Source organism: Melanotaenia boesemani, chromosome 21, assembly GCF_017639745.1.
Source record: "Melanotaenia boesemani isolate fMelBoe1 chromosome 21, fMelBoe1.pri, whole genome shotgun sequence".
NCBI lineage: Eukaryota > Metazoa > Chordata > Actinopteri > Atheriniformes > Melanotaeniidae > Melanotaenia > Melanotaenia boesemani.
The window spans coordinates 11,521,609-11,533,193 of NC_055702.1; the positions used below are offsets into that span (position 1 = coordinate 11,521,609).

The window sequence follows — 11,585 nt, forward strand, 5'->3', positions numbered from 1 at the left end:
TGCTGCGCCTTGGTATAAAATGATCAGTTGCTATTGATCAATAATTTAGACAAGTCCCAGATTATTGACAGGAAGACAAAATATGTTTGGCTGACTGTGTTTGAGAAATCCCCCATACACTCAATCACTGAAACAGAAATTGCTCCATGGAATATAATATTGCAGCAATGTTTCTTTTCCCTGCTGCAGATCAATGCTAATTGAGGTCCTACATGATGAATGTCGTCTCAACCTTTTCAACCCACATACTGTAGTACTGTAGCGCAGCAATAAGGACAGGCAAATGCTTGATCTCTGCTGAATGATTTGAAATATTTTGCATGAGTATTGTGCCTAGTGTCTTTCCCATACATCCTAATGTCAGCGCTAAATGTATTTAGCTCTTTTATTCTTGCTGAAAATCTTGCTACAGTTTTATTAAATGTACCATATGTGGCATGAATTGAAATTTCAAGATATACTTTATAAGTTATGACACCATGAAGATGCCTCTGAGGGACAGCAGTACAATATGATGATCAGCACAGCCAACAGAAGGATGCTAGTCAAACCCCGAAGCCCTCCAAACACAACTCTCACGGTGCAAATTCAGCTCGTGGACAGCACGCAGCAGATGGGGTAAACCATGCCATCATGTGGAAAATAGACCTGTTGTGTTGTCACAGAAACAAGACACAATATAGTCTGCCAAGTGAACCACCAGAGGAAACGATGGGAAGCTGTGTGGCAACAAGGGGAAGCATTCATTCTTATTGTGCATTCACTCCTTCAGGTGATAACAAGATGATGGAGCTTATGTTAGTTTTCAGTCTGCTTAACCAGTGAGTTATTACTTTTTTTGTCTTTGAAAGAAAAAAACAACTTTTTTTAATATAGTATCGACAGTGCATATTTAAATTACCCTCAACGTCTATCGTTGCAATTGCTCCCAACTACCAGAACTAGACTGACAAATTTTGACTCGTTGCTGCCACCTTGTGTCAGTTTAAGTAATAAAGCTCCAATGATACGCTTTGTAAGCAGGTCCTCACACTGTGTGAGAAATGTGCTCATAATGGGCTTATTTTCATTAATTATTTATCTAAAAATAATCAAAAATATTTGTTTGTGTAATAATTTTGAACTTTTTTTTACATCAGTGAAGAAATTCAGCTTTATTTTCTTCACTCACTCTTCATGTATGTGTTGTTTTTAGTCCAACATGTGCTTGAACCAAGTGAAACCCGGATAAAACCAGCCCAAATTAAATATATTCAGTATTAAACTAGTTTAAAACCAGTTTAGCATGAGTTTAGAATATTGTAACGTGAATAATGTGCCTTAGCATTAAAAGAAATCAAGGCCTTTTATGGAAAACCCTCCATTTTATTACAGATACTCTCTCTCAAACTGTTTATGTGTGATTATTCTATCTACAGCCATACAAATATGGTAACAATACAATTTCACAGTAGCAGTAAACTCAACTGTACTTGATGTGACAATAGTTATTTACTTGTTCTGTAGGTTTACAGTTGAAGTTATGTAATGAAAAATAGTGGTTTTGGTTTAGAATTAATTTATTTACATGCTGATATTTACTGTCTACTAAAGCAGGTGTGCATATTCATTAGTTTGTCATGTTAAACTAAGTTAATTCTTTTCTTCTTCTTCTTTTTGTTTCTGAGTTACCTTTACTGCAGCAAAGAGGTGGCAAGAGACGGAATAAGTCCAGATGCAGAGGGGGACAAACCACAGCTTTACATTGTGGGGTTGAAAAGGAGTTTATCTGTGTTAGTTTTAGTTAGCTTTTTTGTTTTCTTCTACCTTGTTGTGTTTTGACAGCCGAACAGCCACTGTTTAGGTTTCTCTTAGACAGTCTGTTGAGTTTTTGTCTTGTTTCATTTGTAGTGATTTTGAGTAGATTTCTGTCACTTTAAAGGTTCTGTTTATTTAGTTATTTATTTATTTCACTAAGGATGCGCAGATATACGAACCTAACTATGCTATCAGCCAATATTTAGTCTGTTCACCGCAATTAGCTTATCGGCAAATAGGACAGCATCATCTGATGACAGTGGTAGATATTTACTTGCTGGGACCTGGTTGTTCTGCATTGACTTTGCCATAAAACTGACAAGAATTATATGCATGTAGCTTTGCTGTGCACAAAAACTTATGTTTGGACATATAAGCACTGAAAGGTCACTGAGGTGGTAGTTAAAATTTTTAAATTGTGTTGTTCTCTTGTTTTGTTTTTTATTTGTTTTGTTTTGTTTTTTGTTTTTTTGTTTTGTTTTGTTGTACAAAAAATCTTTCCTTGTGACAAATCACATTATGATGGAGGTTTGATTTTATATCACTTCTGGTAATTCAAAGATAGTGTGATAGAGAATTAAAATACTGTATAACGGTTTGGTTTTTCATTTCCTTGGCTTAATAAGAAAATAAATGATAAATCTATTAGTATCGGCTATCAACCAATTTACTGTTTTTAAGAATCCGTTTTTTTGGTCCAGAATTTTACAATAGGAGCATCCCTCGTCTTTTCATAAACGGATTTTTCTCTCTTACTTGTTTATGCAAAGCTGACCAATGTGCTCAAAGGTTTTCTTAAGTGCTCTAAACTCACGTCCACAAAAGCAATATATGTATTTTAAATGCAAAATTATCTGCATCTATTTTATTTTTCTTCAGCTTTGTCTCTTTTTCCTCTAGAGATGTCTGAATGTTTTAATTATGACATTTACCATACATCAATGTCTGGGACAGTGAACCTAACCTCACCTCACATAACATTTTTTGGGGGAAGAAAGACATTACTCTACAACCTCTTTTGTTTTTTGTTTGTTTCTAAATTCTTAGATACATATAGGGTCATAATTAGGTTGTTAAATCCCATATAAAGTTAACAACAGAGTCTAGAAAAGAGTATTTTGCTGGCTGACAGATCCAGACTACACTAAACACACGTCATGAAGAGTTTATGTTTAAAACTTAAAAAAAAAAAAAAAAAAAAAGTCAAACTCCCTAAGCCCAAATGAATCTGAGCTTTTCAACAATGAACATTTACATTACTAAAGTAAAATTTCCACACATCCACCTAGTGAGTCTCCTTGGAACTGCTTGAGGGCCCCCTTGGGAGGCCCACCTCACACTCCTAAAACATCTGCTATAGATAATAAAATGCCCAGATATTAATATTTCAAGTTAGTCTATCACCGCATGGAAAAACCTTATTCATCTTTCCTTCTAAAAGGCTCAGTTTCCCTGGAATTGTCAGTAAATTGTTAGTAAATATGTAGTAATTCTAACAATTGTAAATGCTAAACAAAAGCATGCAGGTATTAAATAGGTACAGAGGAATGAGGTAATCAAAACATGAATCAAAGTTTAACTGTGCTTTTAACATTACAACAGATTTATTTCTTTTCATGCAGCAGAAACATGATAACAGTCATTTCTGGTGATATTTTCCAATTTAATATTTTGTATACATTTAATGTACTGCAACACAGTGCAGCAGCATTTCAACAAGTTCATTAAACAAAATTAATTTAGACACTCAGTGGGAAACAGTTTTAATAAATTATCATATTTCACTAAAACAGTAAGGCTGTGCACTTGCAGAAATTTCATTTTAAAAGATTATGTTCATCAACTTATCTCTGGTTGCCCTTATCCTGGCAAATAGTCTGAGTTTTCTATAGAAAACGGCTGAAAACAACAACAGGACAAGCTTTCTGGAAAAGACATGGGCAGCAACACAAACACTACATCCACCTTAGATGTTTGTTGGTGGAGATTAAACTTTTATGTGTGGTACAATTTGGATTAATTTACCCTTTAAGCAAGAAAACACATGCAAAATGAAATGTTTAATTCAATTCAAGCATTGTGTTCATGTTCGTAGATGAAACAACAGTTTTGTACTTTGTTTTAAATACAACAAACAATTTGCTATACTTTGGTTAGAAACGTCACAATGATAAATGATTAAAGAAACAATGCAGTGACATCTTTTGGACATGAGGCAGGAACACATTAAAGTGCAAGTCTTTCTTCTTTAATTTGCAACTTAATTTATTACATCTTACATTTGCATCATTGAGCACATCACCAGCAGGTTTTTGTCCACATTACGTGTCACACAAATCTGAGTAGAGCACATCCAGGTCTTCATAAAGTAGGGGATTCACGAAGATTCTCCCAGCAACACGTGTCCATGTGATGCAGCTTAAAGTAACAGCTGTAATAAAGTAAGGCACATGCTAAAAAAAAAATAAACATGTCATATATATTTTCAGGGTAAACTAGTGGTGGATTTACAGAATTTGAGTTTTCTTCTCATATGTTACCTACCTGTGTGCACTTGGACATTGATTCCTCTCTGGCTATATCTGTAGATTGATAAAGGGAGCAAATCCCAATACATCCTGAAGAAGCACCAGAGCCCTTTGAAAAGGCGGCTCTACATCAATCACTACATTGCGCTTTCGTAGAGGATCGAGGCTTGACTCTGTCACATTGTGACAGTGATTCACCTTCAGGGACTGCAGCTTCGGGCAATACTCTGCAAGAGTCCTGTGAGGACAGCAAGCAGAAGATCTCATGGATGGGTTAACAACTGAGGTGGGGTGTGTCAAAATCTGCACAGGGATGACAGTTGGATTAGAAATGAAGATATGATGTACCTGATGGACTGGTTCCTGACCCGCAGGCAACCCGTCAGGTCCAGCTGCTCCAGGCCCCTGCAGTTCTTGGCCACTTCCTCTACTGACTCGTCTGTAATGTTGGCATTGACTGCCAGTGATAGAGACTTCAACTCCAAACACTTTTTGGCCAAGTAGCAGATTGCATCGTCCTTCAGCTGGCGGCAGGCGGTGAGGTCGATGGACTGCAGCCCCCTGCAGTGGTCAGCCAGGCTGCGCATGGACAGACTGTCCACCCATTCGCAATGTGCCAGGCCAAGATGCTGGAGATGCATGCAGCTCAAGGACACGGCCACCAGAGAGTGGCGGGTGAGGCAGACGCATCCGCTCATGTCCACTTTCTGCAGATGCTGGTTTTGGCCAATTACTGGAAGCAGCTCCTTGTCTGTCACCCAGTCAGAACAGTTCTGGAGTGACAATTTCTGGAGAACTTTATTGTCCTTTAACATGGAGCAAAATGCTTCCCTGGGAATAGATGGTCCTATCTGCAAATATCACAATAGAGCAGAAAGCAAGCTGCCAAAAGAGCTAAATATTTTAGGCATTATTAAAGTTCTTAATACTTATCGGTACTTACCGAGGACAGATTAAAGGTCCTGCAATTGGCAAGGTACACCTGGATGAGGCTCTGGAACTCTTTGCTCACCCTCTGCAGGCTGACGAGGTTTTGCAGCGGCAAATAACACAAGATATGTGGAACAAGTACATCCTCCCAGGGCAAGTCTAGAAGATGACATCTGCTGAAGCGCAAACCTTGTTAAAGCGGAACTTTGATACTGCACACATCTGTCTAACGCCACTTAAAATTATAAGTTAGCAAATACTTTACATAGACGATATAATTACAACAATTTACACTGGCAATGGAGACTGACATATTGGCCTTGTCGCTGTAATATCTGGTTAAACTTAAGTTGGTTGCTATAAATAAATGGAACTCGCTGCATTTCAGGGGCTGGCTGTTATTACTCGCAAGCTATCGCTGTTAGCCGATTAGCTTGCCTGCCGGGGCAGTGATCCAGCTGCTCTTTAGAGATGAAACGTATTTTAAAAGCCACTTACGTCTGCATCTTAGCTCCTTCATCCATTGTGATGTGGTTATATTATACACCGTTTTTTCGGGACGTGTTGTTGCTCACTTAGATGCCAAAATAGTGTATTTTGCCTTAGCATCTTGTAAAGCGATTGAGGTGTAACCCAAACCTAATGCTACCTTCAAAGACTATTCCGGACGATATACATTAAAATGCGAAAGGTTCGCGAAGTATCTCAGTAAGCGACGTTGTACAATTTCACACGAAACGCTGTCTAGCAGTAACGGGTGGCTTACACATTCAAAGTATTTAAATAAGATAAGTTCATCACTTACATCTCGAGTTGTCTTTAGGTAGAGGGTAATGTCAGGGTCTCACCTATAGATTTATTAATGTATCATTAAGTAAGTATCATTAACATACTTCTTAGTAACTACATTTACAACATTTTGCTGCACAGACACAAAAAATATTTATTTATCGGGATATTGATTGCTTGTCGGATCTGTTCTTGTGTTACTAGCATTTACAAGCAGTACTTGAATGCAGCAGCTGTAATTTTCCGGGTTTCTGTTCATAGGGCAATGTAAAGATAGATAACTCAAAGAGCGATCATCTGTGCATAACTTTTTGAGTTATGTTGCTAACAGAGCAGACAGACAGTCAGACAAACCATAAAATAACTCTTTATAATGATTTATGGAGTCTTCCAAAAGCTTAAGTAACAAGGATTTGCTAGCACAACTTAGTTTATTTGGCATATTACTTTGTTAACAAAACTGTCTTGGTTTTACAAAACAAAAACTACAAAATATTCCACAGTTTTTATATAACAAATTACGTAAATCACTGCAGTACAAAACGATGTAATCTAATCCTAATCAGAATACTCTGTAGTTGCGACAGAATCAAAGAATAAAAATATGGCAAAAATGTAAAACAAATATTTTGTAATAAATGTGTCCACACAATATCCCATTTCCTTTTAGAATGTGAAATAAATGTAAGAATATGTATTAAAATATGTAATATATGTAATTTATTATTTCCTCTCTGGGATAAATGACCTTTTTAATTTATTTTCACATTTTAAAACAATTTTTAATGCAGAAAAAATCCATATTCTGCTTTTACAAGCTGATTTTAAATGACTTTGACACAAATAGCCCTGGCACACAACTGTTGTATTCTACTGGACGCAGATTTTTGTGCACATGTGTAAGTACAGTCCAACATATTGTGATTCATTATGTTGAATCTTTATGTTTTTGTACTTGGAAGAATTATAAAACAAGACTTGAAGTCATCTTGCAAAGAATAATACCCATAAATTGTCAATGAAAACAGCTGCACTTTAATGCTTTGTTGACATACTTCAGAGTAATAAAGAATTAGCAAAATAATAACCACCAGTAATTTTTTGTAATTAAACTGGGCTGATTATAGTTAACATATTCCTGGTTATTTATTATCTGCTAGTACCCTTATAAATGTTAAAATGCTAATTACAAAGTAACTCTGCTAAAGAATAAATAAATACTCAAATGCTTATGTGTTAAAAAAGTAGGGGGCTTTTCAGCCTCTGCTTTGAGATTTAAAGTAAGTCTAAGGATAAAAATATTCTGCCTCTACTTGATAATTGTACAACCTTTGTTACAAATAGCTGAAGATACTAGGGGAAAAAATAATGTGATGACTGAATTTTGTTAGTGATGTTTTTGCCAAAGTTAAAGAAGAGGATGCAGTGAAATAACAAGGTTCTCAAATGCCTTAACTTTGTTTATTTGATGCTATTAGCTGCCTCTATTTAACAGCTACTCCTATACATGTATTGAGCAGCTGAACCCTGCCAGGTCACCTCTGCCCAGAAGAACAATGAACTCAGTCATGCCGAACAATTGCTGACCAATGCATAATATTTCAGTGAATGACAAGCCAACAGGATAGTTGAGTGAATACTCACTCTTGACTGACTGCAGTCCATATACAAGCTGAGAAACAAGCATGGCTAATAACTCTTTCTATGATTTCTCTGCTGAGACACTGGATGGAGAGGAGGTTCCGCTCAGCTGCTTCAGGGGTAAAGCTCTTCTCATCGTCAACGTGGCCACTTTCTGAGGGTCAACAATTGAGGAGGTGACTCTTCATGAGTACTAAATTATCAGTGTTAGAGCATATTATCTCTTAGTGTGACCAGTGGTTTTATTGAACACAGTTGATTTTGTCTCCTGTTCTCTCAGTACCACCGGCTGAATGCACTGATGGAAATGTTTGGCAACCTCAACTTCACTGTTTTAGGATTCCCCTGTAACCAGTTTGGTCTTCAGTCACCTGGTATGTATTTAATTTACATATCTACATGTTAGTCAAGCTCCAGCACTTTCTTATTTGAAGACCCATCATAAAACACATTTTAATTAATTTCATGACTTACATACACTACTGTTCAAAAGTTTGGGGTCACTTTGCTATGGGATTCAATAGGGAAGTGACTCCAAACTTTTGAACAGTAGTGTATGCCTTTGTTTTTGTTTTTAATCTTAATTGTACAACTGGGCTGTAGTCAACAACAGTAGTTTTAAATGTGTTTTATAAATATATTTGACTTAAATGGGGTTCATTTTGGTCCTGTCTTGAAGTACATTCTTTTCCAGCACAAGGAGCATCTTCTGTGACCTAACCTGTTACTGGTTTAGACTGTGAAAAGTCAGCACCAAAACCCTTAATTAGAAAAACATGTTAACATCAGTAAAATGTTGCCCATATGAGCAACAAATGTTGAAGCTAGCTTTTGAGAACTTCCAATGACACAGAAGAATGCATCAACCATGAAACTTGGGGATTACTGAGCCCATAGTGACTGTTGGCTGTTGTGTAACAATTTTTTTTCTTATCTTGTGTCCAAATAACACCAACCTCCAACCCCCTAAAAAAGACTATGAATGTCGTTGTTCAAGGACACCCCTGAACAAAGACTCGCCCTTAAGTCATGTAGCCAGAAGGCTTAACGCAGTTATGGACCAGACAGTATTTCTATCAGCTCAGTCAACACAGGTTTAATTTTTTTTTTAGAAGTTAGTGTTAAGACATTTTGCTTATATTGGTGATATTTCCTTAAATGTTTAAATATAATAGCTGCTATATTTGACAACCAGTCAATGCAAAATTGTGTCATCTGGACCAATCAACACAGTTATTACACAACTCTCCTTGTGCTGGAAAAGTTTGTACTTTAAGGTAGAGCTGAGAAAAATAAAGATTTATTAAAAGGAATTCTATAAACTATGATGAGCTGTAATTCCATAAAAAGACAGGAGATTTCTTTAATTATGAGAACTATAAAAATTCTCCTGTGGTCCAAAAGTACCATGTCTCGGGTTTATCAGCAATTTAACCAAACAATAATTTGTCTACTTTCAGATGGTTTCACCTTAATGGCTGTTCAAGGCTCATTATATCACAAAGCAGTAAAGAATGAGATTTTTTAAAAGATGATTTAAACATTGATCTTGTAACCCACTGGAGGACAACCACTTGACTAAATCGCAGTATATAAAGTAGTAAAGTCCAGCTATCTCTCAAAGAACTCATACACTGTTGTAGCCTGTTATTATAATTTAATTTAATGAGTTCTATATTTACTATACATGAGTAATCTTTTTTTCAATATCTTTTTTTGTAGAAATGAATCATGAAACTCTTCATATTCTAAAGTATGTGAGACCTGGTGGCGGCTTTGTTCCAAAGTTTCCCATTTTTAGTAAGGTCGAGGTAAATGGACTGAATGAAGAGCCTCTTTTCTCCTTTTTAAAGGTAAAGTGCATCTTACGAAGAGCTTGAATGCATCTAAGTAAAAGATTTTTTTAATGTCATCAGCCATTAATATATTGTAATTTCTTTATCTACAAAGGAATCTCTGCCATTTGTTAATCCTGTTATTGGAGACATAAAAAAGTTTTACTGGTCTCCAATCAAAGTCAATGACATTAGATGGAATTTTGAGAGGTTTCTCATTGATGCAGATGGCACCCCCATCAAAAGGTAAAGTGAAATCACAGTGCACAAGTAAGTAAAACCCTTAATTTGAAATGTTTGTGACTGTTTCTACCTTTGTTGCAGGTATGAGCTACACTACCCCTTTGAGAAGGTGGAGAGGGACATAGCAGAACTTCTTAAGTGAACTTTCTGCAATTTGTCGCCGGTGGCAGAGTGATGATTCCTCAGTAAATGCACATGTGCACCTGAGCTGGATCTGATGGTAGAGGAACATGCCTCAGAGCTTCAGTGCATTCACTCTGAGAACAGGTTCCCTTCAGCCATCGGGAGGATTTTGTAGTTGTCATATTTCTTGCAAACGAGACGGTGTCTGCTGCTCAAAATAAGAATAAAACGCTATAAAGACATTACGGATGTGATCTTTACTTTTGTCATTACTGATATTCTAGCATTACTGTTACACTGAATTGTCACTTGGTAGTGACCACACAATGGCATAAAGTTATTTAAATTATAAATAAGATCCACAGTTCCGTTGTGAGTAGACAGAGAAGCCTTTCCTCACTAAAAAGCACTTGAATGACTCCAAAAAACAAGCAAAATCCTTTGATCTAACTTTATTTCCAATCAATCAATCAATCATTTTTTAAATAGAACTTTTCATACAAAAGAGCAGGACAAAGCACTTTACATAACAACTACATATCAGCAACAAAACAACACAAAATTAAAAATAAGGCTTCACATCCCCAATCTTAAAACTCAACCAAATTCAAAACAAGAAAACACATCCAATCATTATCTCTCACATGCTCACACAGGTAAAGCACACAAAGCACCTCCACCTACCTACCCAACCACCAATCCCATACCCCACAGACAAACTCCCAATACCAAATATGAGGCGTAATACTGCAATAAGGAAGCAATATCTTGGAGATCTGTCCACACTGGGGGCTCCCAAACCCATGACCACAGAGGCCGCCACCACAGGACCCACCCAGGTCATGGCTGGCCGAGTCCCACACCACAACCTTTATGATTTTGGTGCAGGACAACACCAACACCCCCAGACAAGGGTGATTACTGCAGTAGTGAACCTGCAAAATGAACAGGCATAGACCACGGCATGGAGGATCACATTAATGAAAGGGAAAACCTACCTAATGTCTCATGGAATTAGGCACTGAGTATCACCCTTTAAAATTTCATTTCATTTTTTCATTTTCTCTACAGCTTTTTTCAATTCAGGGGGAAGCTCGAACCTAGCCCAGCAATTAGCAGACGAGAGGCAGTCTTTGTAATTGTGGTGTTAAAATACTGGGAAGGGACTGCTGATAACTCTTAAAGATTTGAAAGAGCAAAAGGCACCACAACCTCAAGATTTAATAAATATTTTATAAATTTGAAGAGTAAAGTAACCATGTGAGTCACCAACTACTGGAAAAGGTGCAGAAACGTAAAAAGTAAAATATGACAGTGTATTGGAATGTAAATATTTTAGTAAGCAATACACTGGCATGAAATATAAGATGGTGAATTTACCACTAATGCACAACACTGAAGTATGCATTCCTCAATGCTGACTCTGTGATTTATATATATACACACACACATACATATATATATGTGTGTGTGTATATATATATACACACACACACACATATATATACATATATGAAGTTTTAATTACATAATCAGGATGTCTTAGATAGTTTACAGACTGTCAAACAAAAATCTAAACTTTATGCTGATTGTCTTCTTCTCCTACAGTATATAATTACAGACATTCACACTGAATAGCGTTCGCTCTTGCATTTATCCCTCAAGTGAAATATTTCCAGCACAAAAATCATTACAGTAA

General features: G+C 36.5%; 2 protein-coding genes across 3 annotated transcripts; one reads left to right on the forward strand and one right to left on the reverse strand.

Annotated features, from left to right (window-relative positions):
• Positions 1 to 3,384: 3,384 nt before the first annotated feature.
• Positions 3,385 to 5,898, reverse strand: fbxl15 (F-box and leucine-rich repeat protein 15). Of its 2 annotated transcripts, none has more exons than XM_041973064.1 (5): positions 5,754 to 5,898; positions 5,269 to 5,428; positions 4,674 to 5,176; positions 4,342 to 4,563; positions 3,385 to 4,228 (listed from the first exon to the last, which is right to left on the reverse strand). In XM_041973064.1, the coding sequence occupies exons 1-4, from the start codon at positions 5,777 to 5,779 to the stop codon at positions 4,374 to 4,376; spliced, it is 879 nt and encodes a 292-aa protein (XP_041828998.1). In that variant the 5' UTR covers positions 5,780 to 5,898; the 3' UTR covers positions 3,385 to 4,228; positions 4,342 to 4,373. The 2 variants fall into 2 exon arrangements, with proteins under 2 accessions (XP_041828998.1, XP_041828997.1); XM_041973063.1 differs by having other exon boundaries at positions 3,385 to 4,250.
• Positions 5,899 to 7,611: 1,713 nt separating this feature from the next.
• On the forward strand, positions 7,612 to 9,931 carry gpx9 (glutathione peroxidase 9). The gene is made up of 5 exons (XM_041973850.1): positions 7,612 to 7,861; positions 7,966 to 8,059; positions 9,408 to 9,538; positions 9,636 to 9,766; positions 9,845 to 9,931. Exons 1-5 carry the CDS (start codon positions 7,730 to 7,732, stop codon positions 9,903 to 9,905), a joined length of 549 nt encoding a protein of 182 aa, XP_041829784.1. The 5' UTR covers positions 7,612 to 7,729; the 3' UTR covers positions 9,906 to 9,931.
• The last annotated feature ends 1,654 nt before the right edge of the window (positions 9,932 to 11,585 follow it).

Excerpts from the sequence above, each read along its gene's own strand:
- fbxl15 (XM_041973064.1), bottom strand. The coding sequence starts at position 5,779 with ATGGATGAAGGAGCTAAGATGCAGAC. Across the intron at positions 5,429-5,753 it reads GAAGGAGCTAAGATGCAGAC|ATGTCATCTTCTAGACTTGC; the intron begins GTAAGTGGCTTT and ends GCGCTTCAGCAG. Across the intron at positions 4,564-4,673 it reads GTCAGGAACCAGTCCATCAG|GACTCTTGCAGAGTATTGCC; the intron begins GTACATCATATC and ends CTGTCCTCACAG.